Source organism: Canariomyces notabilis, assembly GCF_033297395.1.
Source record: "Canariomyces notabilis strain CBS 508.74 unplaced genomic scaffold N656scaffold_12, whole genome shotgun sequence".
Lineage (NCBI taxonomy): Eukaryota > Fungi > Ascomycota > Sordariomycetes > Sordariales > Chaetomiaceae > Canariomyces > Canariomyces notabilis.
The window spans coordinates 93,943-121,145 of record NW_027041834.1 but is presented as its reverse complement, the minus strand read 5'-3'; the positions used below and the strand labels follow the sequence as shown (position 1 = coordinate 121,145).

General features: G+C 55.8%; 12 protein-coding genes across 12 annotated transcripts; 8 read left to right on the top strand and 4 right to left on the bottom strand.

Annotated features, from left to right (window-relative positions):
- Positions 1–447: 447 nt before the first annotated feature.
- On the top strand, positions 448–757 carry N656DRAFT_779571 (uncharacterized protein). The gene has a single exon (XM_064815220.1). The coding sequence runs from the start codon at positions 501–503 to the stop codon at positions 708–710; it is 210 nt and encodes a 69-aa protein (XP_064669654.1). The 5' UTR covers positions 448–500; the 3' UTR covers positions 711–757.
- Positions 595–1,431, top strand: N656DRAFT_107235 (uncharacterized protein). Its single transcript, XM_064808495.1, has one exon. It carries the CDS (start codon positions 854–856, stop codon positions 1,280–1,282), a length of 429 nt encoding a protein of 142 aa, XP_064669653.1. The 5' UTR covers positions 595–853; the 3' UTR covers positions 1,283–1,431.
- Positions 1,432–7,173, top strand: N656DRAFT_107476 (glycosyltransferase family 2 protein). Its single transcript, XM_064808498.1, has 3 exons — positions 1,432–1,875; positions 1,938–5,609; positions 5,665–7,173. The coding sequence occupies exons 1-3, from the start codon at positions 1,580–1,582 to the stop codon at positions 7,085–7,087; spliced, it is 5,391 nt and encodes a 1,796-aa protein (XP_064669652.1). The 5' UTR covers positions 1,432–1,579; the 3' UTR covers positions 7,088–7,173.
- Positions 7,174–7,916: 743 nt separating this feature from the next.
- On the bottom strand, positions 7,917–9,389 carry N656DRAFT_710242 (alpha-ketoacid dehydrogenase kinase; the record flags this gene model as incomplete). The annotated part of the gene is made up of 2 exons (XM_064811656.1): positions 7,917–9,081; positions 9,145–9,389. The coding sequence occupies 2 exons, from the start codon at positions 9,387–9,389 to the stop codon at positions 7,917–7,919; spliced, it is 1,410 nt and encodes a 469-aa protein (XP_064669651.1).
- Positions 9,390–9,755: 366 nt separating this feature from the next.
- N656DRAFT_798439 (protease propeptide/inhibitor) lies at positions 9,756–10,153 on the bottom strand (the record flags this gene model as incomplete). Its single annotated transcript, XM_064817758.1, has 4 exons — positions 9,756–9,846; positions 9,902–9,970; positions 10,032–10,072; positions 10,139–10,153. The coding sequence occupies 4 exons, from the start codon at positions 10,151–10,153 to the stop codon at positions 9,756–9,758; spliced, it is 216 nt and encodes a 71-aa protein (XP_064669650.1).
- An 889-nt stretch (positions 10,154–11,042) lies between these two features.
- On the top strand, positions 11,043–14,819 carry N656DRAFT_789774 (DUF663-domain-containing protein; the record flags this gene model as incomplete). The annotated part of the gene is made up of 6 exons (XM_064816816.1): positions 11,043–11,115; positions 11,188–11,258; positions 11,317–11,426; positions 11,485–13,676; positions 13,747–14,027; positions 14,088–14,819. The coding sequence occupies 6 exons, from the start codon at positions 11,043–11,045 to the stop codon at positions 14,817–14,819; spliced, it is 3,459 nt and encodes a 1,152-aa protein (XP_064669649.1).
- Positions 14,820–14,939: 120 nt separating this feature from the next.
- Positions 14,940–15,543, top strand: N656DRAFT_107240 (uncharacterized protein). The gene has a single exon (XM_064808496.1). The coding sequence runs from the start codon at positions 15,060–15,062 to the stop codon at positions 15,378–15,380; it is 321 nt and encodes a 106-aa protein (XP_064669648.1). The 5' UTR covers positions 14,940–15,059; the 3' UTR covers positions 15,381–15,543.
- Positions 15,544–15,714: 171 nt separating this feature from the next.
- Positions 15,715–16,924, top strand: N656DRAFT_789773 (uncharacterized protein; the record flags this gene model as incomplete). The annotated part of the gene is made up of 2 exons (XM_064816815.1): positions 15,715–16,223; positions 16,324–16,924. 2 exons carry the CDS (start codon positions 15,715–15,717, stop codon positions 16,922–16,924), a joined length of 1,110 nt encoding a protein of 369 aa, XP_064669647.1.
- A 348-nt stretch (positions 16,925–17,272) lies between these two features.
- On the top strand, positions 17,273–18,490 carry N656DRAFT_768749 (uncharacterized protein; the record flags this gene model as incomplete). The annotated part of the gene is made up of 1 exon (XM_064813649.1): positions 17,273–18,490. One exon carries the CDS (start codon positions 17,273–17,275, stop codon positions 18,488–18,490), a length of 1,218 nt encoding a protein of 405 aa, XP_064669646.1.
- Positions 18,491–18,526: 36 nt separating this feature from the next.
- On the bottom strand, positions 18,527–19,844 carry N656DRAFT_779564 (DUF1681-domain-containing protein). Its single transcript, XM_064815219.1, has 2 exons — positions 19,638–19,844; positions 18,527–19,564 (listed from the first exon to the last, which is right to left on the bottom strand). The coding sequence occupies exons 1-2, from the start codon at positions 19,711–19,713 to the stop codon at positions 18,654–18,656; spliced, it is 987 nt and encodes a 328-aa protein (XP_064669645.1). The 5' UTR covers positions 19,714–19,844; the 3' UTR covers positions 18,527–18,653.
- A 493-nt stretch (positions 19,845–20,337) lies between these two features.
- Positions 20,338–21,530, top strand: N656DRAFT_798434 (nagb/rpia/CoA transferase-like protein; the record flags this gene model as incomplete). The annotated part of the gene is made up of 2 exons (XM_064817757.1): positions 20,338–20,462; positions 20,522–21,530. The coding sequence occupies 2 exons, from the start codon at positions 20,338–20,340 to the stop codon at positions 21,528–21,530; spliced, it is 1,134 nt and encodes a 377-aa protein (XP_064669644.1).
- Positions 21,531–22,407: 877 nt separating this feature from the next.
- N656DRAFT_710432 (uncharacterized protein) lies at positions 22,408–25,972 on the bottom strand (the record flags this gene model as incomplete). Its single annotated transcript, XM_064811677.1, has 12 exons — positions 22,408–22,477; positions 22,573–22,956; positions 23,006–23,397; positions 23,447–23,522; positions 23,575–24,268; positions 24,540–24,826; positions 24,888–24,909; positions 24,974–24,987; positions 25,048–25,162; positions 25,218–25,456; positions 25,532–25,650; positions 25,721–25,972. 12 exons carry the CDS (start codon positions 25,970–25,972, stop codon positions 22,408–22,410), a joined length of 2,664 nt encoding a protein of 887 aa, XP_064669643.1.
- Between the last annotated feature and the right edge of the window lie 1,231 nt (positions 25,973–27,203).

Genomic DNA, 27,203 nt, shown 5'->3' with positions numbered 1-27,203 from the left:
GGCTTCGCAGCGGAAGCTGTGGGGAATTGGAGATCGGACACAGCACTACGCAGTTTTATTATGTTCGGTTGTTCTCTCTTCCATGCTTCCATGTCTCGTTTTGGGTGACTTTGGCAGCATTGTAATCTATGTATGTTATCCATGCGGGAATAGTTGTCAAGTTCGGGCAACTGGGCATTTCTGCCAGCATTCCAAAACTTTCCATGCTCACACGGCAATTGAGACGCTCGTCCACATGCAAACATGGCTTTAACAGGTATCTCAGGCAGTAGCGGGGTCATCGAAAGAACCGGAAGTGCTAAAAAAAGCAATCTCTTCCAAACCCGACCTGGCATTGGTGCGTGGCGCAAGGAATGCAAAACTCCGGCCTCGAGATCTGAATAACCAGTCTCGAGCCAGTTAAACACTACAATCCATAAGTGCCCTCTCCCCAGAGAAACATAAGATCCGTACTCGAACCCCTAGGATACGGGTACCTACCTAGGCCTACCTAACCTCTAATGTACGGTGTTCATACACGTACTTGTATGTACATGTACGCTACAGGTGCCATCTCATGTTATTCAGGCCTCGTATTTGATCAACCACGAAGCAGCCGAGAGACATTCAGTCCTGCATCGGTGCACTGCCTTCTTTTAAAGACCGATCCAATCCGAATCCGGCCTATGTACCTCCGTAATCTGATGGTTAAGAATCTTCAGAAGAAGTGATGGCTTTCTGTCTTGCTGGATGGCACAAAGTTAAAACGAGAGCGATTCAAAACACTTGCATCGCGATGCGATCCGGACAGACAACTTCTTGGGGGAAATGGAAACTTGATGGATAGTGGCATATTTGGATATGATGGTATGCAATGTCTAGAGTAGTTGCAAGTTGTAGGTGCAAGTTTTCCAGGTTTCCAGATGGATGCTCTGGGCATCCATCGATCGATTTCTACCCCTGTCAGCCCGGTTTGATGCTGGGAACTGCGCACAGGATGCCTGCAGTCCTCCGTAGCCCAAGAAATCGGACGAGTCCGAACATCTTTTTTTCTGAGACACCCCAGACACCCACGCCCGGCGCCCACACACGCCCAGTACTGCTTCCACAGTTGGGTTCGCAACACTCGTTTGCTGGCTGTCGGGTTCGTTGCTTAGTTTATGTTATTCTGTTCCTTGTGAATCCGTTCCTGCCAGTTTCGCACACCGTCTTCACTCGTTTTGGCGGTTTGCTGCAGTCGTTGCTTCCACATCATCCCTTCGTCACTGTCGCAATTCCTAATTTTCGGAAAGGGGCACAGTAAGGGGAAGCGGGCGCCGTGTCTCTATTCCCCCCGTTGCCGCCGCGACGAGCTGCATCTTGGGAGCAAGCCCACACCGATTTGTCCGAACAACGCTCGCTCTCACGCCCCTCTCTCTGCACGTTTTCCGGCCGACCTGCAGCGTTTTTGTTGTGTCGATCATTTCAAACTGCTCGGGCATTGAAACAGCTGAGAGTTGGTGTTGACTGGAAGACACAGCACGGTGTTGGCCGGTCGAACAGCTAAAGCCCTGCTGCTGCCGCGTCCCTCTTGGGACGCTGCAACTCCCGCCTCGACAACATGGCAAACCGCATGTCAATCTATTCGATGGCCTCAGATTCGGGGCTAGGTGGTCCTAGGGGCCAACCCTCCTCCCAGGTCTCGACGACGACGCTGCTGAACGCCATCCACAACATCTACCTGTCTTCACAACCATACCAGCTTGATCCTGGAACAAGTCTCGTGGTCAACACATGGCTTACGGCGTCCCAAGCCGGCCCGGACGGGCGCGTAGGGCCTACTGTAGATGCTGCCTTGGCAGCAAGGGCATGGGAACATGCTCGTCGTCGTGCCGAGGACGGCTGCATTATTCTTGGGTAAGTTGCGCACATCGACCACGAGCTGGGCGTCGGGCGGTATGTTTGCTGACCACTGCTAGCTCACTTCACACGTCGACACCCTCGCTTCTAAGGCCATTTCTCTCCTCTCTCCCAATCTCGATCCCTGATACGCTGCTTCAGTCGCTCGAGGCCATCGAGCCTTTCATCCGATGTGTGACTCCGTACAATCCCTCAACCCCCAGGCAAACTGCCCTCGCTGTGACGCTTACCCTCAACCTCGCGGGCAACCTGGCTGCGGCGTCAATTGCGCTGTCGCAGGGCGGAATCGATACAGAAAAGGGCCTGCTGCGTATTCCCGCACAACCGGGTTACAGGGCCTTCGATGCTTTCTACTACCTGCTCACCTCGGCCTCAACTCCTGCCGAACGAGAGTTTCTTGGGCTCAAGGGTGCCTCGAGCTACAGCCTTCTCGCCCGCTCCGGCACCTACGACCCTCCCTCTTATCTGCCCACAGCTGACGACGGTGCCGCTGCCGACGATTTCCGCTCCGCCCTGAAGAGCATCGGGATCAAAGGATCTGCCCACCGCAGTCTCATCTCAACACTTACTGGTCTCTTGAAGTTGGGCAACACCGTCGATTATAATGTTGACGAAGAAGTGCTGGAGGAGATCTGTGAAGATGTTGGCGGTTTATTAGGAATCGAGCCTGAGATCCTCGCCAGACAGTGCACCACCGAGGACCGTGCCACCCTCATCGAAGGTCTGTATGAGGCATTGGTAAATTGGGTAATCATGAAGGCAAATGAAGCAATTGCGGCCCAAATGGGCCGAATCAGAAATGGGGAAGAATCTGTGGACGGAAGCCAAGGAGATCGGTCACCAGCCGCTCCTCAAGACCCCGGCGATACCGTCTGCCTGACCCTGCTCGAAATTCCCGACCCGAATTTGGGCAAGGCCGTGGCTATGAGAGGTGTTTTTGACGACAGCCAAGGGATCAACGCCGAGATGAAGCAGGATGGCGTCGAGGTCGTTGCTGCGAACAGCTCTGTTTTACGGGAAATGCAGAACGCCGTGGCCGAGTGCGGGCCTGACCTGGGCTTGATGATAGGGACACTGGGAAGGGAAAGGCAGCATGTTCTCGACAAACGCGAAGAGGTCCTGGAGAAAGTGGCTCATTCTTCCGACGATGATGGGTTCCTCAAGAAGCTCCTATTGCCGGACCTCGGGCGAGGCGGCCGTATCGACCTCGCGAACGTTCTGAGCAGCAGCCGGGCGTGGTATCACCTCTGTATCCACCCGACTGACGAGTCGCCCGCCAGCTTGGCGGCACTCCCTTCGGTCACCTCAGCCTGGTCTGCCGGGACCGTCTCGCGTCAACTCCGCGCATGGAGATTGGCAGAGTGGTCAAACCGGCGGAACAGGCACCTAGATTTCACCGCGGACTTTGACTTTGACGAGTTCGTGCAGCGCTACCGCTCGCTGGGATGCATGGATGGTCGCGACGGCATCGAGAGTTGGATCCTCGAACGCGGCTGGACCAATGGCGAGGTAGTGGTCGGGCGCGAGCGTGTGTGGATGAGGGAGAACGCCTGGTGGGAAGCCGAGAGCATGCTCGATTTGAAACCTTCCGATGTTGAGAGGCTCGGGAGTATGCCCCACATGCTTCCCCCAGGTGGTTTTGGCTCCGGCTATTCCGCCACCGGGAGCGGCTTCTTCCCGCCGCAACCCTTCGCTGACGCCTCCTCCAACGGGAGTCGCGACCAGCTAGTCCACCATCAGAGGAATATGAGCCACACTACTCTCGGTGCCGCCCATCCTCTGATGGCTCCCTCCATCGCTCCCACTGCCATGACCGGAATGCAGAACGCAAGCAACGGCGACTATGGCCTCGGCCACAAGGGCGACAGACACAAAGGCGACGTCTTCTTTAACAGCGAAGGCGAATTCACAGGCAAGCTGGACGCCGACCTCGCTGCCGGCAAGAAAATCGAGGAGCGGCCCATATCCACCAGCAGAAAGGTCTGGGTTGCGGTTGTGTGGGCCCTCACTTTCTGGATTCCATCGCCCTTGCTCCGCTACATTGGCCGTATGAAGCGGCCTGATGTCCGCATGGCGTGGCGCGAGAAAGTGGTTATTTGCATGTTCATCGTCCTCCTCAATGCCATTATCGTGTTCTGGATCATCTTCTTTGGACGCCTGCTTTGTCCCAACTTCGACAAGGTGTGGTCGCGGGAGGAGGTCGCAAATCATAATGGAGAAGAGGATTTCTGGGTCAGTGTTCGCGGCAGAGTATACGACGTCACGAAGTTCTGGAAACTGCAGCACAGCACCAACGGAATCGACACGACAAGCGATGTCATGCTCCCCCTGGCCGGCCTGGATATGGACAACTACTTCATACCGCCACTCGAGTTTGCCTGCCCGGGGCTTGTGTCCGACAAAACAATTCGACTCGAGCTCAACACCTCCCAAGAGTACCAGATAGCCGTCCACACATCAGGATACTATGCATCCGACCCAACCAGTAACCTGGGGAGCGAAACCTGGTATAGGGACAAGTTTCTGAAACGCATGGAGGAATATTACCACGGCGAGCTCGTCTGGGATACGAACAAGATTGCACAAGAGGGCTCAAGTAACAACCATGCATGGTTCATCTATGAAGGCAAGGTATATGACCTCACCGACTACATGTATACCCAGAAGGTATACAGGGACAATCCTCGATGGGCTTTTCTCGATTCCCAGGTCGTCGGCCTCGTGAAGAACAACCCCGGCCAAGATCTCACCGAGCAGCTCAATACCATTCGGCGGAACGCTAGGTCAAACGACACCGAATTCGCTAGCGTCGCCAACACCATGAACTGTCTGAACAACCGCTTCTACATCGGCACAACGGACTTCCGGTGGTCTGCGAGGTGTCAGGTGAACAATTGGATCCTGGTCGGTTTCGCTGCCATCCTCTGCGCTGTGATTCTCATCAAGTTCGTCTCGGCTTTGCAGTTCGGTTCCAAGAGACGACCGTCGCCCCAGGACAAGTTCGTTATCTGTCAGGTGCCGGCATACACGGAAGGCGAAGACTCGTTACGCAAGGCTCTCGACTCTCTCACAGCCCTCCAGTATGACAACAAGCGCAAACTGATCTGTGTCATTTGCGATGGCGTCATTGTCGGCGCTGGAAATGACCGTCCGACGCCCAAGATTGTCCTGGATATTCTCGGTGTCGATCCCAAGGTTGACCCGCCTGCCCTTCCTTTCAAATCCGTTGGTACCGGCAGTGAGCAGCTCAATTATGGCAAAGTCTACTCCGGTCTCTACGAGTACGAAGGGAACGTGGTCCCGTATCTTGTGGTCGTCAAGGTGGGCAAGGAGTCGGAGCGGAACAAGACCAAGCCTGGAAACCGCGGCAAGCGTGACTCTCAGATCTTGCTCATGAGCTTCCTCAACCGCGTCCACCACCGCGCTCCCATGAATCCCCTCGAACTGGAAATGTTCCACCAGATCAATAACATTATCGGCGTGGACCCCGAGCTTTATGAATACCTTCTTATGGTGGATGCCGATACCTGCGTTCGCGAGGACTCCCTCAACCAGCTCGTTTCCGCTTGTGCCAATGATGCTAAGATTGCGGGTATTTGTGGCGAGACAAGCCTGCAGAATGAGGAACGGTCCTGGTGGACTATGATCCAGGTCTACGAGTACTTTATTTCCCACCATCTCGCAAAGGCCTTTGAATCCCTCTTCGGCAGTGTCACCTGTCTGCCCGGATGGTAAGTCTAATGCCTACCAGAGTTCTCCAGCACTGTTCGACTGACATCCTGCTAGTTTCTCCATGTACCGCCTGCGGACGGCTGACAAAGGGAAGCCCCTGATCATCTCCGACGAGGTTATCCGTGACTATAGCGATTGCCACGTGGATACCCTTCACAAGAAGAACCTGCTGTCGCTCGGCGAGGATCGCTACCTGACCACCCTCATGACCAAGTACTTCCCGTATATGTCATACAAGTTCATCCCCGATGCCTACTGTCAGACGGCAGCGCCAGAGAAATGGAGCGTCCTGCTGTCCCAGCGTCGCCGTTGGATCAACTCGACCATTCACAACCTGGTTGAATTGATGTTCCTTCCCGAGATGTGCGGCTTCTGCTGCTTCTCGATGCGATTCGTCGTGTTCATCGATCTCTTCGGCACCATCATCCTTCCGGCGACGTGCGCCTACCTAGTGTGGCTCCTGTACACTGTTATCTCGCGCACCGGACCATTCCCGCTTATCTCCCTCGTCATGCTCGCGGCCGTGTATGGGCTCCAAGCCCTCATTTTCATTCTGAAGCGTCAGTGGCAACACGTGGGTTGGATGATTATCTACATCATCGCCTTCCCCATCTACTCATTCGTCTTGCCAATCTACTCCTTCTGGAACCAGGACAACTTCACATGGGGTAACACGCGCATCGTTATTGGCGAGTCTGGCAAGAAGCAGGTGGTCGCCGTTGATGACGAGGGCTTCGACCCGCGCTCCATCCCACTCCAGCGCTGGGACGACTACGCGCTTGCCAACAACCTTCCTGGCCGCCGCGGTAACTACGGCGAAAAGGTCGGTGTCGACGCTACCATGGGCATGTACGACGAGAACTACGAGATGGACGACATGAAGTCGGTTTACTCCTCGGTCCGCCAGCCGTCCGTCCTTACCGGCCTTCCTGGCCGTGGCGCAAACACATACATTCCCCCGACGCCAAGCACCCCCTTCGCACCGGGCCCCATGACGCGCACTAGCACTTTTGTCGGCGGCGGCGCTACCCCGTCACCCTATGCCGACCCAACGCTCGCCCATCGTCAAAGCATGATGTCAATGGGCACTGTGGCCGACATGCAACGGCGGCAGACCCACTCCCCGTACCAAGACTTCCCCGGTCAACGTGGTAGCACCGCAAACCTGGGCGTCCCGGGCGCGGCTAGCACCAACCGCCTCTCTGCTTTCTCCGGGCTAGGCGCTAGCCCGAGCAGGCTGGGCCTCAACGCCGACAACCGCGCGTCGTCGTTTGACTTCCAGCGAGGCCCCGGACCCGCGACGGATGACGCGTCGATCATCGAGGCGATCCAGGCGGTGCTGAGGGAGGTGGACCTAGACACGGTAACCAAGAAGCAGGTGCGGGCGCTGGTAGAGCAGAGGCTGCAGACCGAGTTGACGGGAGAGAGGAGGACGTTTATGGATAGGCAGATTGATAATGAGTTGGCTAATATGTGATAGACAGTGTTTCGGTTCTCTATTCTGGTATGGTTAGGCTTGGTTGGGTTGCGGTTTTGCTGGCTTTCCATTTTGCTACTGTATTGCTCGCTTAGCATAATACTCTTGTCTTTGTGTCTACTCTCTCTCTGCGCCTCTCCGCCTCTGTACCTGTCTCTATTTTGTCGCACGCATGGTATATATTTCTATCATCATCAGTCTCTGTCGTCGTGTTCTCTTTGTACTGGAAGCGATAAAAGCACCAATGTTCAGCGTCATCGCCGTCAGCGAGCTGCTAATCTTGGGGGAAAAGCTGGATAGGGGGGCATTGGGTGTGGGTAATGACAGATTCGTTCCTGAGGTTTCTTGCTTATGCTTGCTGTAATGCATTGAAAAGAGCTGTATGAGATCAAGTCCTACATGCTTGTCATCGTAGCATATGGTCTCTGCGCATACGTAGCTTGTCACTTGGAAGAGAACCCCTGAATGGACGAGGTCAAGACAAAACCACGGACTCGGAATAAAGGGTATATATGATTGGAGAAGCTGGTGAATTCATTATCTGCCTTTATTTGCTGTTCCGAACTCGACCATGTCGACAAAACGGTATTGTTCCTCCCTGTGGTAGGACAACCCGCCATAAACGTGTGTCGGTTGTGCTATGCCAGGCGCCATATGTATTGTACAAGGGGCTCAGACTGCCAACCACTTAGTAAACGATATCAGTGCCCCGTAAGAGCGCGCCGTTCAGTCCGCAGCAAGATCTAAAGCCTCCGCCTTCTCCAAGACGCCGTCTTCTCCCCTTGTAAACACAAATGACACAATCCTCCTAACAATGCTGCACCGACACTCAGGCGATATTCCCAACGCCTTTCAGCCGAAGGTACACGTCAGTGCCCCAGCCATGTAGGCTCTGAACCGCGATGCCCCCGCCAAAGTACTCGGCGTAGGCCCTGCTAAGAGGGAGGCCGTAGCCGAGGCCGGCGATGGAGCTGCTGCCGCTGCTAGCAGCCGAGATGATGCTCAGCGCATCGTCGCTGTTCCACGACGACGAGAGAGGCGACGATCCCCCGGGCACGTCGTCCGAGTCGCTAAACGTGGTGAACGAGTACCCCCATATGTGCGGCAGTACGTCGGCGTGGATGCCTCCCCCGCGATCCCGGATCCGGATGGTCACCCCGGGGGCGTTGTCGTCGAGCGGGGCGATAGCATCGCGGCGGAAGGCGCCGCGGTTCTCCTCGGGCGGGTTGAGGCGGACAGGGCGGGGGTCCGGCCGTACGTCGGGCGGCTCGGGCGCGATGGTGATAACGACGGGCTCGCGGCTCATGCCGCTCTCGACGGTGGCGCGGAAGGCGTTCTTGAGCAGCTCGGTGATGATGTACTCGAGGTGCATGGGCACAAAGGCGAAGGTGGTGTCGGGCTCGCCGTCGACGATCCACCGGGGGCGCACTCCGTAGTTGAGCTCGCAAATGTCGGCCACGAACCCCCCGCACGAGTCGGCGATGGAGGCCGGCCGCAGCGCCGTGTCGATCACGCCGATGTAGTTGGGGTGCTCCGGGCAGGGTGTCGGGCTCGCGCCCGGGTCGAAGTGCGGTGTGCTGCTGAAGTGCAGGGCGATGTGCTGCTCGGCGACAAGGCGCGTGCCGATGCGGGCGCGCAGGTGCTCGTCTAGGAAGCGCGTCACCTCGGCGGCGGAGATGTACTTGCGGCATTCGAGAAAGCCGCGGGCTAGGATGGGGATGGTGTCGGTGTGGGTTTGCACCAGCTCGGCGAGGACTTCGGTGAAGCGGATCTCGTCCTCGAGGTTGCTGATGGTGCGGCCCTGCCAGGGCAGCAGAGTCGACAGCGAGTGCTGGTAGTTGTTGTAGATCTTGCTGATGTTGGGGTTGGACACGACGACATACGGCAGGTTGCGCAGCGCCTGTATCCGATGGGCCAGCCGTATAGGAAGCAGCGAGAGGGTGAATCGTGCTGACGACAGGAGCGCCTCGGCGGACAGCGGCGGGCGACCATGTCTGGCCCCAGGTTTGGATTAGACGACTGCTGTCGTGACAAATTGGGGCGGAGGGCTCTCTTACTTCACCAGATCGGCAAGGCTCAACGGGTGCAAAGGCTGCTTGGCTAACCAAGGCACGACGTCGTGGGCGTCAGGATGGTTAACGTCACCATCGTGATATCCAGGGTGATGAGTGATGTAACGGTAGCTGGCAACGGCGTCCTGCCTCAGATGCTGCAACGTTGAAGACGGTCTCGGTCGCCAATGGCATTTACGAGCAGCACTGAGGCAGCTTGACAACCGCAGTGGCCTCGTGGTGTATCTCATGGCGGCATGTTCGCGCACCTGGTTTGGATGCTCCGTCGAAGCAGTTGAAGGAGAAGATGTTTGGGCAATTGGCGCTTGATTTCGGTCGACAATTCGTTTACGGATGAATCTATGCACCCACGGGCAAGGAAATCAGATTCAACGGGTGATACAATGGCCTTTCAGGTACGAGATCGAGGTTTGAAAATGGATGGAGTACATCAACGCTCTTGAAGCACGCAAGAAGTAATGGATCAGGCGAGGTGCAGCCCTGAACTAAGCTGCCGAAGCCAGTGGCTGAGAGATGCAAGGGGTGCTCAGCTGCCCCGCATTCATAACGTTACCCCGCTATCCTAACCGAAGACGCCCACAGCAGCCACAGTCCCCCTATTGCGTGCGAACTTCCTGGTCTTGCTCGACCTCTTTGACCAACTCGTGGCTCCCCAAAGCCTGAACGGTCCCCTCAGGATAGCTGACCCTGTTCGCAGACAAATCAGTTCGTGGCCTCATGGAAATCGTGTCAATGCCCTTACGAGAAGGCCTTGATCAGCGAGTATTCGTGCTTGATCTCGCCGCCTTGACTCTTGACTTCGTCCTTCAACCTGTCCGGCATCAGCATGGCTACCAGGCAGGACGCAAATGGTAGAGGCCAGGGCTCAGTACTTCTGGACCTGCTCGTCGGTCGCCTCGTCTTTGAGAGTCACCTATGACGCTGGGTCAGAATCGCGGAGACGGAGACTGCATTAGACATTACAGCGATGCTCACGTACGATGTAGGAAGGCATGATTGCGGCCGGACTTGTCCTGGCGACGAATCTAGGGCGTACTTGATGACGTTTAGTTGAGAAATGGCAGTGGTTCCGATACCGAAGAACTGAAGGATGGTAATAAAGGGACAGGACACGATGAGATTTCAACATCAAAGCGACTGGGCCGTCTGCCACTTTAAGTACCCTTCCTACCTTAATGGGCACCAAGATTAGAGGGGTTCCAGCGGCTGTAAGCGGAACACTAGATAGGTATCGAGTGACGCGGCGCCAAAGGGACCACCAACCCAACTGTGGAGGAGCAAATACGTCATGCCGCCAATCGATCTGATGAGAGGCAACCAACACCAGGGCGAGCCTACACAGAGAGACAGAGGTACCTTGCGGCCTACAGTCCGCTCGACCTGACTTGCCGCGGGACCCGCCAGGTTACTATGGAGGGTCAGACGAGTTTGTATTGCTCACTTGTGCAAAGGCGCAGATTGGGTTGGCTGCATTGCATCGTCATGCCATTCCTGTCGCAATGAATGTTTGGCCACGCATGTCCGGCTCTTAAATAGTTATCGCAGTACATGCGATATCCTGCTTGGCTACAACTGGGCCCGTACATGGGATCTGCGCGCAGTTGCAAAACAGAGAAAACATGGAACCCTGAAATTTGCTACAGAGGCTACGTCCCAAAGATTGGATGAAACCATCGAGGTCGAGCGCAGTTTGCAACAATGCCTCGAATGCCCTCGAGATGCCCAAGCGGCCCCAGCCCCGCAATCCGCAATGGCAATTACCAACCCCACCATTGGGCTTATCGATATGCTTATCTCTTATCGCAGACAATCAATCACCCAAAAATTTCTGGAGCTGCTGCACCTGGAATTGGCATTCACTGATCGTCGCAAGAGTCGCAAAGATGGACGTGCAAAGTCACAAGCCGCATAGGCAGTCCAAAAAATCAAAAGAGAAGAAGAAGCAACACTCAGGAGGTTGGTGGCCTATTTGCAGGATGAATGTTTCAATGCGGGACACTGTCGGGTGTGGCTAACACGCGACTTCAGGACCGAACCCGAAGGCATTCGCGGTCTCCAACCCCGGCAAGCTCGCAAGACAGGCAGCGCGCTCACACGACGTACGCGTCTATCAAGTCTATTCTTCTGTGAGGTATATACTAAGACTGTATCTGCTAGATCAAAGAGAAACGGCTACATGTGCCCCTCGTTGACCGTCTTCCCGATGAACCTCCTCCGAGACTCGTCACGATTGTCGGACCGCCAGGTGTGGGCAAAACTACGTTACTGTGCGTCATGTAACTGCACCACTGTCTGGCCCTGGCTAACTTTAGAGGAACCGAACAGCAAATCTCTCATACGCCGATATGCCAAAGAAACCATCTCCGACCCCGTGGGGCCGATTACCGTCGTCACATCTAAGAAGCAAAGGTTAACCTTCATCGAGTGTCCGAACGAACTGGAGGCTATGGTCGACCTTGCCAAAGTGGCCGATATCGTGCTTTTGATGATTGACGGGAACTATGGGTTCGAGATGGAGACGATGGAGTTCCTCAACATCCTGGCCGCCACCGGTATGCCGGGCAATGTCTTCGGCATCCTCACCCATCTCGACCTGTTCCGCAAACCGCAAGCTCTCAAGGATGCCAAGAAGAGGTTGAAGCACAGGCTATGGACTGAACTCTACCAGGGAGCCCACTTGTTCTATCTCTCGGGTGTTCTGAACGGTCGCTACCCGGACCGCGAAATCCATAACCTCTCACGCTTCCTCTCCGTGATGAAGAACCCTAGACCGCTTGTCTGGAGGAATTCGCACCCGTACACGGTGATCGACAACTACCGAGACATAACCCATCCGACCAGGATCGAAGACGACGACAAGTGCGACCGATCAATTGAGTTGTCTGGCTACCTCCGAGGCACCAACTTTGCCGCCCAGGGACAGAGAGTGCACATTGCTGGTCTCGGCGATTTTACAATAGCCAGTATGGAAGTTTTGCCCGATCCGTGTCCAACTCCTGCTATGGAGCAGGCAATTGCGAAGGCAACAGGGAAGACGGGGAGGCGGCGTCTTGATGAGAAGGACAAGAAGCTGTGGGCGCCCATGGCGGATCGAAGCGGGCTGAAGATCACGGGCGATCACATCGTCATCACCAGGGAAAAGGGCTTTGCCTTCGACAAGGACGCTGAGGGAGTTGAGCGCGGCGAGGGCGAGCAGCTCATTGTCGATTTACAAGGGGAGAGGAGGTTGCTAGGTCAAACCGACAAGGGAGTTAAGCTCTTTGCGAGCGGGCAGCAAATCACCGAGGTTCCCGACGGGGGCGAAGGTGATAGCGGGAGAAAAACCCAAAGAAAGGCGCGATTTGCCGAGCGGGATGACTCGGACGAGGAAGAGGAACTGCCAGAAGATGAGGGGTTTGTCAGCGGTGATGACCCCAACGAGTCCGATGTCGAGGCCGAGTTCGACGAAAAGAAGCTGGGGAAGATGTTCCGGAAACAAGACGACAAGAACAAGGACGAAGATATTGCCTTTGCCGACAGCGATTCCGACCTGGGATCCCTTTCTGGGGAGGAAGGTTCTGACGATGATTTTGATGGCGAGGAGGATGGGGAGGAGGACTTCGGCTCAGATGAGGAAGAAGCGGCACTGAGATGGAAGGACAATTTGGTGGAGCGAGCAAGTATGTTGCACGGGAAAAGGCGACCGTACCGAGCAGTGGACCTCGCAAGGTTCATGTATGACGATACACTCACACCAAAACAAGCTCTCCAGAAATGGCGTGGTGAGGAGGACGAAGATATGGAAGAAGACATTGAAGAGGATGACGAAGCATTTTTCAGGAGGACTGGAAAAGATGGCGAGGACGATCTCGAGGAGGACCGATCAGTGCCCCGGTTTGACTATCAAGCGCTGGCTGCGAAGTGGTCGAACGAGGATGCTGTCGAAGCTCTGAGGAGTAGGTTTGCCACGGCCAATTTGCTCGACGGGGAAAGGGATCAAGACGATGATGACGACGGCGAAGATGGTGTCGGGGATGAGGACGGGGACGACGAAGGCGACGGCGCCTTTGAGGATCTCGAAACAGGGGAAACCCATGGCCCGGAGGAGCCCGAGCAGCCCGCTGAGAGCCTAGAAGCAGAACGAGAAAAGAACGCGCGCCGCAAAGAAGAACTTAAGCTCCGGTTCGAGGAGGAAGATCGCGAGGGCTTCAATAATGACAAGGCAATCGCTAGGAGAGAAGGTGGTGACCAAGAGTTCGGCGAGGATGAGTGGTACGACGCGCAGAAAGCCATGCTACAGAAGCAACTCGAAATCAACAAGGCCGAGTTTGAGGAGCTTGATGAGAGCCAGCGGACTGCAGTTGAGGGCTACCGGGCGGGCAAGTACGCCAAAATGGTTATAGAGGGGGTCCCGGCCGAGTTTGTCAACAGGTTCCAGGCGAGGATGCCCATTGTCGTTGGTGGCCTTTCGGCTACTGAGGACAGGTTTGGGTTTGTTCAAGTCAGGATCAAGCGGCATCGGTGGCATAAAAAGATCCGTAAGTTCGGCTTGCCCAGCCCCTAGACAGGCCATGCTTGCGCCATGATATGTGCTAATTGCCCGGATAGTCAAGACAGGTGATCCCCTAATCTTCTCCCTCGGCTGGCGAAGGTTTCAGACGTTACCTATCTACTCAATATCGGATTCTCGGACGAGAAACAGGATGCTCAAATACACGCCCGAGCATATGCACTGTTTCGGTACCTTTTACGGGCCCTTGATTGCGCCCAACACAGGCTTCTGCTGCTTCCAGTCCTTCTCATCCTCTAATCCGGGCTTCCGCATCGCCGCAACAGGCACCGTGTTGAGCGTTGACGAGTCTACCGAGATTGTCAAGAAGCTCAAGCTGGTACGTCGGCCCGCTTCGCTGCATGCTCTTTTCGTCCTCATATGCTGACATACTACACAGACTGGCACGCCGTACAAGATTTTCAAGAACACGGCATTCATCAAGGACATGTTTAATTCAGCACTGGAGATTGCCAAGTTCGAAGGGGCTGCCATCAAGACGGTTTCCGGGGTGCGCGGTCAGATCAAGCGGGCTCTCGCCAAGCCAGACGGTCATTTCAGAGCCACGTTCGAGGACAAGATCCTCCTCAGCGACATTGTCTTCTTGCGGGCGTGGTATCCCATCAAACCGCACCGCTTCTACAACCCGGCCACGAACCTGATTGGGTGGCAGAGCATGCGGCTTACGGGCGAGATCCGGCGCGACGAGAACATTGAGACGCCACAGCTCAAGAACAGCCAGTACCGCAAGATTGAGCGGCCGACGCGGCATTTCAACCCGCTTAGAGTGCCACGGGCGCTGGCGGCGGAGCTGCCGTTCAAGTCGCAGATTGTGCAGACCAAGCCGCAGAAGAAGGAGACGTACATGCAGAAGCGGGCGGTGGTGGTCCGGGGCGAGGAGAAGAAGGCGCGGGACCTGATGCAGAAACTCACGACCATCCGGAAGCAGCAGGTGGAGAAGCGCAAGGCCAAGAAGGAGGAGAAGCGGGAGGAATACAGGAAGAAGGTGGCTGAGATCGAGGAGAGGCTGCAGAACAAGGAGAAGAGGGAGAATAAAGCCTACTGGGAGAGGGAGGGCAAGAAGAGGAAGGCGGGAGATGCCGGGGCTGGTGGCGGGAAACGGAGGAAGTGAGGCTGGCGTACTTCTCCTCGTCTTCTTTGGGTTGTTAGTATTGTGTACATATAAGGAGGGGCGTGGTATTGGATCTGTTGTCATATATGTTGCTAAGAGGATGGAAGTTGCCGGTTGGCCCGGGAAGTACAAACTAAAGCAGATACCTATTCCTGTCCCCTTCCCTCTGGGTATGACTGCTGCTGGGTATCTGAGAGGGGCCGCAGCGTGCAGAGTCGATGCAGTTGAGATACTGTATGTATGCATTCACTCGGAGAATGGCAGATATGTTGTGGGCTCTTTGCTCTTCGGGCTTTTTTTAGGCTCGGGACCGAGAGCAGCCCTACGATTGCATCAGAGCCGTTGTCGAGTACAAAGGGGTTTTGTTTCCTTGTCTCGTGGATCGGAGCTAATAAATCCCCTTTTGATCTTCACTGTGTAACGTTACTGTGTAGATCTAGTCTTCTAGGATCTCGATTCCTAGCATGCGAGCAGCTGCATGATTATTACAAGGAGGACAGGATTAGGGGATTGAGTGATGGTCGGTGTCGAAGTGATAGGGAGAGAGGTATGCGGTCTTGATGGAGAGAGGGTAGGGAGGTATGGCTATTGCTACCTTACTCATGTACTGTACAGTACATCTAGGAAATCCCGTCATGGGTGCTGGCTTCAAATATGTCCGGTGTATGGTTGACCGTTGAGGGTAGGTTGGAAAGCTGCTGTGAGTACCCGACAAATCCTTCCTTCTCTGACATTGATTTTGGCGAGCTTTCGTCACTTAACACTCATCAAACAAAACGACACAAAACTGAAAACTGTTGGGGGGTTTGCAACGACGATTCGACAAGGCTGCCGCGTGTAAATCTCGAGCCTTCATATAGTCAAAATAACACCGAATGGATACGGGATGCATGCAATGAGGCGGTTTCTGTGCAGACGGCCTGCTCCCGCTGTGCGTCTTGAACGACCGAACAAGTTGCACGTCAACGCCAGCCGCCGACGTGCGCTGCATCTCGCACCTCCGTTCCTCCTCGACGACTACACGCCGCGGTACATGCTGCTGAGTTCGGTCGACGCGGCCAAGAAGCGGGCGGCTGCGTACGCGCACCTGCGGAACTGCAACCTGTGCCCGCGTCTCTGCGGCGTCAACCGCTTCGAGACGACGGGCATGTGTCTCATCGGCGACAAGGCCAAGGTTAATGTCATCGCGCCGCACTTTGGCGAGGAGCCGTGCATCCAGGGCCACAACGGCAGCGGCTCCGTCTTCTTCAGCATGTGCAACCTGCGCTGTGTCTTTTGCCAGAACCACGACATTGCCCACCAGCGCAACGGCCAAGACCTGACCCCCGAGGAGCTGGGAGACTGGTACCTCAAGCTGCAGGACGTGGGCAACGTCCACAATATCAACTTGATAACGCCCGAACAGTGAGTGAGTCCGCGATGGAAATGTTTGTGACGTTGAATGTTTGATGGGTTTGTGGGTTGGCCAGTTACGGGAGCTGAAAGCTGAGACTTCATTGTCCAGTGTCGTCCCACAGGTCGCACTGAGCATCCTCCATGCGCGAGACAAAGGGCTGAGGCTGCCCATAATCTACAATACGTCATCCTACGACTCGCGAGCCTCACTCGAGCTGCTCGACGGGCTTGTGGATATCTACCTTCCAGACTTCAAGCTCTGGGAGCCGGCTAGCTGCAAGCGACTCCTGAAGGCGGAGGACTATGCGGCCACTGCGCGGGAGAGCATCAAAGCGATGCACGCTCAAATCGGGGATCTCTGCTTCACTCCGGACGGCATAGCCAAGAAGGGCCTTCTAGTACGCCACCTTGTCATGCCTGGGTTCGAGGCCGAGACGGCTGAAATCATGCGCTTTCTGGCAAACCATGTTTCCAAAGACTGCTTCGTCAACATCATGGAGCAGTACCACCCCGACGCCTATGTGGGCAAGCCAAAGAACAGGTCCAACACATCCACCAGAACCAGCGACGGAGATGCCGCGGAGAAACGCTACGCAGACATCAACCGGGCCGTCACGAATGAGGAAATCTCATCAGCAAGAAAGGCGGCAGAAGCGGCAGGGCTGTGGAGATTCTGCGATCCTCCTAGGCACGATGGCTTCAGTTTATGAAATAGAATTCTTCGGCAGCAACAGCTCGGCACCGGTGTCTTTCAACGACATCATATTCTCGCCCCAAACCTCAGCTGTCGGGCATGTCCTCAGGCGGCATCTTCCGAAGCTATGGAGTGGTTTTGTGCAACGGCAGTGCTTGGCGCTTGAACTAAGACAAAGAGATGCCTCAAGTCAATGTTTTCTAGAACCCCTTTCGATCTTTGTTTACCTACTTCGGGAAGCTTGACAGGTGCTCGTATCCGAGATAAAATCCTCGCCTTCTCGAGCCATGGGCAACCGGGCTAGCTGGTCAATCAAGGGTTCCGACACCACCGAACTCAGTTCCATGCTCCATCTTTCACCACGATGCACTCCAATGGAACGCTGATACCGGAAGGCCGAGTTCCCCAAGCCCTCCCCACAAGGACATCCCCCCATTCCGAGACGCAGAGCATTGAGAGCCGCCTGTCCGCTTCTCCCGGCCTTGAGCGAGACATGATCACCGGAAAGGAATTCCAGGAAGTGCCATCCCAGGATCAGGAACGGACTGGCCCGGGTAGCCCTCGCAGGCAGCCGCGGCCGCCTTGCTTGAGGACCGGCAGCTTGGTAACCAAGCCCAACCCGGCCAACCAAAACCCGGCCAACCAAAACCCGGCCGAACCACCGGCAGTCAACTACATGTTGCCAGTGCAGTGCTTGGACCCTAGACCCCTGGAGGAGCTCTACAACGAGCGCTCCTATCTCGTTTACAATCTGCAGAAGGAAGACGTCAGGTCAACCCATCTGCATCAGAGGTTTGCCGCCGTTGAAGCTCGGCTCCTTGCCGCGCAGACGGCATCCGAGGCGAGGAGGTGCACGAGAGAGGCTGCCGCAATCAAGACCAAGATTGCCAAGAGCACGCAGCAGGAGCAGCTGATTCTGCTGCGGCTGGATGAGATTCACGTCGAGCTACTGAACCGGTGCCGCTGGATGCAGGCACATCAACAGCAGATGCCTCAACCAGCGCCAACCATGGAGTATATGAAGTATCCCCCTGGTTCGGCCGCTGGCGGTCCCGAAGTCAGCCCGTGCTCCGACACCCCCACCCCCCTGACCGGCCACTCTCAGGACTATTTTTCGTGCAGCTCGGCCTTGAGCCCGCTGTCTCCGGCTTTCACTCCCTCCGGGGACATAATCTTCTCCGAAGACATCTGGTCCCGCAACTCGGGCGGGACGGCGGCTAAGGAAACGGAGATTGAGACCCAGCCTCCGGAATCTACTGGCGAGGCGGCCGACAAGGGTCAGTCAAATGGCCCAGAAAATGGCCCAGACGTGGCTGGAAGCGAGTACACCCGCGAGCGAGGTGACCAGGCAAATGTCTCGGAAGCCCCCAAGTCTGGATGGGACTCGGACGATGAACAGTCGGAATGCGAGGAGAGGCAGCCATGGAAAGCGCGGCTGCGCAGGATGTCGCACTACTTCCCGCTGCCGCACAGAACGAAGGACAGGCGGATGAGCTTGCCGAATTTAAAGAATTTGTGGCCCAAGTCACGGAGGAACAGCTTGCAGTCACCGGCAGTCATTGCCCAGGGAATCAATGTGTGAATGACAGGTACCAGAATGTAATACTAAGTAGTACGTGTGCGCTTTTGGTGGCATCATTATTTAGTATTTGATTAAGGGGTAATCGCTGGAAAGAGGCCGACAGGGCAGATCTATACAGTTTGTCAATCAACAACACCATTATCATCATCGTCAGCGCATAATCTCATGCGAACTCGCCAAATTGGCCATCATCAAATCCCAAGTCCTGCGCAGACAACCTCTTTTGTGCCCTCACCTCCCTTGCACTGGGCGGTGGTGGCAGGAACGCACCCCCTCCCGTACCTGCAGTGGTAGCAGTATTACTCCCCGGCGGCGGGGGCAGCGCAAAGGACGCCAGACTCCTCCCATCCGCCGCCGCCTCCTCTTTCCCTCCCTGCTGCTGCTGCCGCCCACCATCACCAGGACCAGCAGCCCGTCGCCCAAACCTGGTCCCTTTCAGATTGATCGTGATAGTCTCCCCCTCCTTCAAACTGAGATCCTTCTTCTCCCCATTACCACCGCCGCCACCACCACCATCATTATCATCACGCCCATCACTCCGCGACCGACCCTTTCCAGAAGAAGAAGAAGGCCCGTCATCCATCAGCCCCTTTCTTGACGGTGCCGACGTTGGCTTAGCACCCGCACTAGTACTATTGCCTGAACTGACGCGCAGCGCCTCCTGCAGGACGACGCCAAAATCGAACGCGTCGCTGCGCTCCTCGAAGCCGACGCCCAGCGTCGCCTTGCGGCCCGTCGACGGGTCCTGCACGCGCAGCGCAAAGAATCGGCTGCTGTCGCTGCAGGGCTCGACGGCGGCGGATGAGGTGTAGGGCGCCGCGGCGAAGAGGGCGCCTGATGTTGGGTCTTCGAGCAGCACGTTTGTTTTGATGACGGTTTGCTCACTATCATCGTCATTGGTGGAGGAGGAGGTGGTGGTGGTGCCGGAAGTGGTATAGGATGTCTCGAGCACGCGCAGACGGGCGGTAAAGATGTGGTTGCGCGGATCGGCTGTCCATGACGCGGCTGCGTAGCCGGCCTTGGTGGATAGTGTTCCGGGAGGGATGGCGTAGACGTGGACTGGGTGGGTTACGTCTGAGTGTTGGGGGAGGGTGTTATTAATTTGTCTTCGTATGGTAAAGGGGTTAGGGAGTGAAGGTTTACGTACGGAGGACTCGCACGATGGCGTCTGAGGGTAGGGGCCGGCCCGTAGCCGGGTCGAGTATCTCAGTTGAGGAATCCATTGTGATTCTGGATCAAGTAGTGGTTTGGAAGAAAAGCCAGAGGATGGCATATACAGAACAGATCAATGAGCAATCCGGGATGAACAGTTTGACCTTGAGGCTTGGTGGTCCCTGATTTAGTTCGGTCCCATGTTTCACAGTGCCGAGCAATCCCGCCAATGTGCTTTACCCCGCCCCCGCGGTACTTTACACGTACCGTGCATATATTTTGTATTGTACTGTACGTACCCCGCGAAGGCTGAAGAAGGCTGAGAGCCTGAGACCGGATTGCGGCGGTGTACGCTGGCAGAATCACATGGCGTCCCAGTCCAATGAACTTTACTTCGTACACTTGAGTCACTCAGTCAATTACTGCCGGATCCGGACAATCACCAACGTTGGATACCGACTTCGACTGCAACACTCTTAGCTTATGCATTTTAATTAAGCCTTGCTCACGAGAATACACTTGTCTACTCCCATAGCGGTTCCACTATTCCTCGGCGCGACGTGACTCCCATCAATCAACACTCCGTACCAACTACCACGCATTACACTCACGACGAGCGCCTTCTGTGGAACAGCTGTATGCTGTGGCGCAGCCCGCTCCCAAACTTTATAGCTTCAGTCTACTTTACGTGCACCATGTCCAGGGACGGTCCATTACAAGCAGCGCCCGAGTCGTCACAGGCAGCGGCCCTGCCCCTCCGAACGCAAACAGATGATCACTCCCCCGCAGCTCCATCCCAGCAGCAGAATGCGCCCTTCGAGTTAGCAGCACCCGAGTCTCTTTGAGAAAGTCTACCTACCGTCTGCTAACATGATGTAGCATCGTCCGGGCCTACCGCGAGCTGCTCCAATCAGACCCCGACATCACCATGCCGGTAGCAGCCATCGAGTCCCTGATCGAGGTGCTACGCATGATCCCGTCGTCCACAGCAATGGAGACCGTCGAGATTGTGAAGAAGGAAAAAGCCAAACTCCTCGCTTCGACGCCCAACCCGCTGCCGTTACTTGCCGGAGCCGACCTTTTCATACAGTACCTGCTGCGCGCGCTTAGAGGGCAAGTGGCCGCGGGTGCGGGTGCGGGGGGTACTTCTTCCTATTCTTCTTCGGGCCGGGTGCTCAGCTTCGACGAGACGCGCCAGCACCTGCTCGACAACCGGCAGCTCTTTGCGCAGCGGGCCAAGGCGGCGCGCGACAACATCGCCATCTGGGGCAGCCGGTACGTGTCGGACGGGTGCGCCGTGCTGACGGCGGGCGGGTCGCGCACCGTGACCAAGATCCTGCTGCGCGCCGCCGCCGACCCGAGCAAGCACTTCAAGGTCATCTACGTGGTCGACCGCGGCACCACCGACTCGCGCAGCCACCGCGCCGTCGCCCAGCTCCGCGAGGCCGGGCTAGAGGTTGAGACCATCTCCCCGCACAAGGTCGCCTACATGCTCGGCAACCAGAAAAACATCAACCTCGTGCTTGTCGGGACCGAGGTCGTCATGCAGAACGGCGGCATCATTTCTGGAATGGGCACGGCACAGCTCGCCCACCTGACCAAGACGGTCAAGGGAGCCATCAAGCGCTTCTACGTCGCCGCCGAGACGCACAAGATTGTCCGCAAGACCCCGATCGCCTACCCCATGGTCAACCGCGTCGGCGTCGAGCAGCGTGACATCAGCAAGTTTGAAAACATAGGCCTGGCCGACCCGGATGCCGTGGCCGGAATGCTGTCGGAGCAGGATGAGGTCGACTACACGGATCCCGAACTCATCGACGGCATCATCACCGAGCAGGGCGTCAAGATGACGTCGCAGATCTGGGAGATGGTCGACGACTATATATGATGGGTTCTCCTGTCTCCCATATGTTCCGTCGTATTTTATCTGAAACGACCCTCTAACCCGCCTGCCACGGTGCCCCCTTCGAAAAGAGGATGCCTCGCTTCGAGAGTTATGCCCTAGCTCGCTGCCGCGGGTTATCAGGCCTGCCAGCGATCTTGCTCGTTTATGGCCAATAGCGGTCCCTACGGTCCCTACCTACTTGCGATTGCGCGGGCTGTTAAGCGATCTGTCTTACTGCATGATTAGGCGTCTTAGGTTGTTGGGGAAAAGGTAGTCTAGCGGTTGTATGTTATAGGTAGTTGTATCCGTGACGGCAATCCAGACTTGGAACCCAGGCTTGTGTAAGGATTAGACTACATACCCCCTTTCCCCGGCTTCCAGCTACGCCATTTGAAGTCCTCCGCAGAACAAACCCACCCAGCAGAGAAGTTACCAGTTCCAGTAGACGGCTTAGCCACAGATCAACCACTGCTTCCACCCTACTAGCATGAAAGGATGAGAGTACTCAATCAGTATTGTAGTGCCCCTTCCTTGGGATGATGTCTGCACCGTCGACTTACTGGCCGTGTTTCATTGACTCCCTGGCAATATCTTTCCGAGTAGAGGAATATTGACAGCAGACCCAGACAAGCCTAGAGTTGGGTGAACCAGGTTATCATAAATGTCCTCTGGATTTGCCAAATGTCGGTAGACGATTGTGACTAGTTACTAATGTAGTCATGCAACGGAGGAGGAAATCCGTCGCCAACATAAACACTTTTCAGGTCCGTAAAATCCACAAAATCGACATAGCACACTTTTGCCCGTTGTCGAAACGATCCACGTGCAGTCCACGCCCGGGTGCTCGATAAGAGTTGCCACTAGACTGACGATATGAAGTTCACTCCATATCGCGGACCAGACGCGCACCTACCCAAGCATACGGGTAGTTGCGTTGGTACCAGTTGACACTGTCTCCCATGTCAGTCTATGAGTCATGAGACACTTTGTTCAAATGAAAATGGCGTGTATGAAAACGAGTAAATGGGGACTTGTCATCACTTACAAACTCTTACGGCCTGCAATGCGTGGGTGAGTGGCCCACGACCCGCCCAATACAATATTATGCTTCTCATCGAAAAAGTCGGCCGTGTATCCTGGGTATAAAGGCATGGCCTCAAAGCCGTCCCACGGACGCAACACGGAGCTGGTCCATTCCCAAACCCCGCCCATATCGGACTGTCCGGCCAGGGAATTGCCCTTGCTGGTGACAGGCACTGGGTGCCAGTGCTGGAACCCAACATTGGCGCCGTCAAGGTCGACGAAGAGCTCAGGTGTTTTCTCAATTTCATGTGCTTCTTCGGCATCCACCTCCGAGGCGGCGGCGGACACGACCGTGGAAGGCGGGGTCATTGGGGGCGAAATCTCAACGCCATTGTTCGACAGGTGACTGCGGCGCGAATTAGTACTAAGCTTGAATCTATGCGGCTATGGCTTACCCATTAACCGCGGGAACCGTCTTTCCAAGTTTCTTCTCCGCTTCCTTCTTCTTCAGCGCTTCTGCATGAACGTAGATGCTTCGGGCTTCCTCAAATGTGGGAATGCGTCCTCCCATCCATGCAGCGCAGCCTGAAAGCTCGTCGTATGATGCGAACACTGGCCAATCAAGTGCTTGTTTTAGGGGTACCAACCCATAAACCGTCCGAACGAACTTGCTTTCAAGGAAAGATTGTGGGAGAGTGGATTTTTCTGGGCCTTTGTTGTCCGCGCCGTCTGTGTAGCCATTCACAGCCTCACCTGCTCCATCCGTTCCTTCCTTAAGAGTCTCGGGTACTTGCGCCCAAGAGGCTGGGACCTTGGTGATGTGCTTACTATACATGTATTGCGCGTACTAGGAGTCGTCAGTGCCTTGCCTGCAACTACTTCACGCCCGGACTCACCTCTTCATTGCTGATGGGTCTTCCCTGGGCCTGGAACGCTGGAACATCCACCTGTCTTACGGGCTTCTCATTGTCCCTGGGATCGGTTAGTCACACCATGGGAGTCATTGAGCGAAGATGATCTTTACCAGCCATAGTGAACATCCAAATCGGTTCCATCCTCCGGATCATCGATCCCGATTGTGATACGCTGGGCAGGAACGTCGAACCACTCATTTGGGACCCTTTCAGAACGTGCCTTGGCAGAAAGCTTCTCGAAATCCGGGGCCGGAGCATGAGGCGGCGGACGCGTCCTGTCACTCTGGAGCATCATATACAGAAGCGTTTCGATATGCATCAGCTCGTGCTCGAAGCCGATCCAGATTGCCCGGCCCACGTGTCGCGGGATGCTGGCGGACCCATTCTCATAAAGATGCCGTATCCGGAACCGTACTCTGCCCTGATAGGCCAGGATGTCATCCACAGGAGGCCATTCTGCTGGAATTTCCGAGTGCGCATGGCACAGCTCTGGATTGTCGACATCGGGGTCGATTCCTCTTTCAAAGATGGTGTTGAAGTATGCGGGCTCGGTAGGCGGCTCCTTCGTCGCCTTGCTCAGCTGGATGTCTAGGAAGGTGGGAATATGGCCCAGATAGAAAATGCATGCGTTGCGGAGCTTGATGGGTTTCTCAAGCAATTCCTCGTGCGGCAGCATCTGGCGTGTGACGACATCCCAGGCAGCCCACTGCGCCTCCCAATCCTCGAGAGATGGGAGCGGGCTGCGGGCGTACAGAGAAGGATTCAAGCTGAATGACATTTTAGGTTTGACGAGCATATGAAGACCTGCACAGTGCGGTCCAGTCAGTCAGAATGCAGGGGGCACCTTTTGTTGTTCAAGATCTCATGTGAAGTTCCGACCCCGCAGCTCGACACCAGTAGCAGGCCAGAGGCGGCAAGCCAGGGCACAGAGCGATCGTCTGATGTGTCTCACCATCGCCCGACACCCGCCCACTCGCCCCACGCGTGGTGAAAACGTGGGGTATCCCGGAGGACTTTGATCGAGATCGAAACCCCTGCATTGCCATGGATGGAAGGCGGCATAAAATCCACTCACCATATTCATCTCGGCACCGCCACAGGGCAAGCTCCGTCATACCTGCCCTGTTCCAGAGCTCTCTTGCTTCCTCTGGAGAATACTTTAGGCTCTGTTCGATCTGAATCCGGTCATGCGATCGGATGAGCTCTCCCAAAACAATCGTGTCACGCACTGGGGAATAAAAGGCCTGATGCCGCCCTCCCTCAGCGTCATATACATACTCGCCAATGACCTTCCATTCTGACTCGACGAAAGCGGTTTTCCCGAGGAGTTCATTGGCATGGCGGAGGCCATTGAGAATGAATCTGAACCCGTCAGCATCGCCCAACGTGACCACCCGCATTAGATGGCTGAGGGAGCGCATACTCATGGGTGAGACCCTCTCTATCTATCAAGGGGAAACATTGAAATCAGCACGCCTAACTATGGGAGAGGCGTGGTAGCACACATACCGTTGTAGGCGTGGCTAACCCGCCGTCAGTACCTATGTCAGACACGGGGTGGTGCGAGAGGGGTTGGCACTTACTATACTCTGGCCGGGTCATTGCAGGCATCAAGGCCAATCAGCATGGTGTCTCCAGGACCAAGAACGTCGGCAAACTCCTTGAGGAAGGCGGCGGCCTCGCTTCGATCAAAATTCCCTGGCAGCCGTTCCCGTCAGGCCCAGGTGGTTAGGGTTGGAAGGAACCAACTCACCCAGGCTCGAGCCAAGACTCAGGATGCACTTGGGCCTCGGGGCGTTCGACGAATCTTTCAGCCATTGCCGCCCGTCATCGTAGGTTCCCAGCAAGCCGTGGGCCCGGACATGTCTGTATGTTGGGAGCTGAGCTAGGGTTCGTTCAAGCTCGCGTTGGGACAAATCCAGGGCGTAATAGTCGATGATTTTGCCCGCGTCTTCGAGAGCTTGCAGAAGCAGGTTGACCTTTCGAAGATTGCTAGACACAGACCACTGCCGTAAGCTTGAGGTCACTGGCCAGGCGGCGTGGGGGGGCCTGTGTTAGGGAACTAACCCGCTTCCAAGCTCAATGACCATAGCTCCGGAAGGGATGTTTTTGGCAATGCTGGCAGCACAGGACTCAAGCACTTCAATCTCATCATTGGTCAAGTAGTACTCTTCCAAGTACGTGATCTGAAACGGGTTAGCGGGAGCTTGATTCTAAGCCGCTGGCAACTTGCGCCAGGATCCAGAAGAGTCTCACTTTCTCAAACAATTGCAAGCCCCTTTCATCGTAAAGAAGAAGCGTGGGGAGCTTCCTGGGCCCATCCCTGGTGCGGAAGAGGGAGAGAACTTCGGCCTTGAGATTGACCTCAACAGCTGCATGACGGATATCGATAACGTCTAGCTTCTGGCCTATGGCCGTACAGAGCTTGGGGACACCCTTGGCTTTGGGGGTCCCAATTCCAGGGAATGCAGACTCTGGCATGGCGGTGGCTTGGTCGAGGCCTAACATAGCTACTGCTTTGTGAATTGGTGCCGATTGCCTCTGATACCGAAGGCTTGGGACTCCAAAGGGAGAACTGGAATGCAGAAAGTATATATGTGAGCAGATGCTGGTGAGCTCCGATTCCAGGACCGGAACGTAGAACAAAGATCGAACATGGAAGCTTCCAAATTATTAAGCTCATCGCGGAGGAGCCGCTGGAGCAGGTACTGTACCGTACCATCGCGTTGGCAAGCGGGAGCCGCTAACAAAGTCGTGCCTACCTTGTCATCAATGGCTCAACTCCTCGTTGAAGTCAAGGCACCATCCACTGCCGATGGCCGCTCCTCCCCATCGTCCGGTGGATTTGCCACCAACCACCAATCAGGGAAACAGACACAAGCATTGGAGACCCCATCGAAGATCTGGAAGACAGGAACGACGACGACCTGGTGTGGCGCCGTTCCCCATCGGTTGGCAATCGGAATTCCTGAAGCGGGAGTCGGGACCTGGTGCCAACCTGGAAGCTCTGGGAGTGGGAAGCTGCTCTGCCGTTAGCGGCACTGTGCAGCGGCCGTCCTTTCCCGAGATCATCCGCCTGGCCGTGGCGGTTTCCGGTGTCTTGACGCTGTGAAACGGAAACGGCGCCGTCCAGGTAAGTACACCTGCGCTTGGAATATGAAATCGTTTTGTCATGGAATGCCGCGAGCACCGCCCCATGTTTGGGGAAGCGTGGGAGCTGGAGATGCAAGGGACAAATCACAGGGCAGATTATCTTGCAGGAGCTGTGAGCCCCACGCTCGGTTCAGAGGGTGGTGGGGCAGCTAGCGTCGTCTGTGCATCCATGGATACCGTGCGCCCCGTGTCCAGGCCCAGGTTCCCGAACGACGCAGAGATGAACACAATCACTTACAGTACAGTTACCTGGGACCTGGGAGAAAGCGTAAAGGGGTCCGAGCCACATATCGAAGCCGCGTCGAATCAGCGGAACATGATGCCGTATTGGCAGCAGGTCGGAACGCCGGGAGCCAAACAGGAAAGTCGCTCGGGGCTTGTGGGCTTTTGTCTGCTCCTGACAGGATGGATCCACCTCTGCCATCATTGTTTTGCCCATAAGCTAAGCGTACACATGTAGTACAGTACAGTACCTAGTTGGGTTGCTACATATTGCTCCAACTCAATCCAGCTTCTCGGCAGTTCAATTCAGTCCTGGATAGCCTACTTGGTAGAGATGGAAAGTGTTGCCTGAATGGGTGCTGCA

What these genes read in the sequence shown, in the direction of transcription:
- N656DRAFT_779564 (XM_064815219.1), bottom strand. Translation starts at nt 19,713, where the DNA reads ATGGATTCCTCAACTGAGATACTCGACCCGGCTACGGGCCGGCCCCTA. An exon ending in CGCCATCGTGCGAGTCCTCC is followed by an intron (nt 19,565 to 19,637) that starts GTACGTAAACCT and finishes CCCAACACTCAG; the next exon opens with ACGTAACCCACCCAGTCCAC.
- N656DRAFT_779571 (XM_064815220.1), top strand. Translation starts at nt 501, where the DNA reads ATGTACGGTGTTCATACACGTACTTGTATGTACATGTACGCTACAGGT.
- N656DRAFT_107235 (XM_064808495.1), top strand. Translation starts at nt 854, where the DNA reads ATGTCTAGAGTAGTTGCAAGTTGTAGGTGCAAGTTTTCCAGGTTTCCA.
- N656DRAFT_107476 (XM_064808498.1), top strand. Translation starts at nt 1,580, where the DNA reads ATGGCAAACCGCATGTCAATCTATTCGATGGCCTCAGATTCGGGGCTA. An exon ending in GACGGCTGCATTATTCTTGG is followed by an intron (nt 1,876 to 1,937) that starts GTAAGTTGCGCA and finishes GACCACTGCTAG; the next exon opens with CTCACTTCACACGTCGACAC. An exon ending in GTCACCTGTCTGCCCGGATG is followed by an intron (nt 5,610 to 5,664) that starts GTAAGTCTAATG and finishes ACATCCTGCTAG; the next exon opens with TTTCTCCATGTACCGCCTGC.
- N656DRAFT_107240 (XM_064808496.1), top strand. Translation starts at nt 15,060, where the DNA reads ATGCATTCACTCGGAGAATGGCAGATATGTTGTGGGCTCTTTGCTCTT.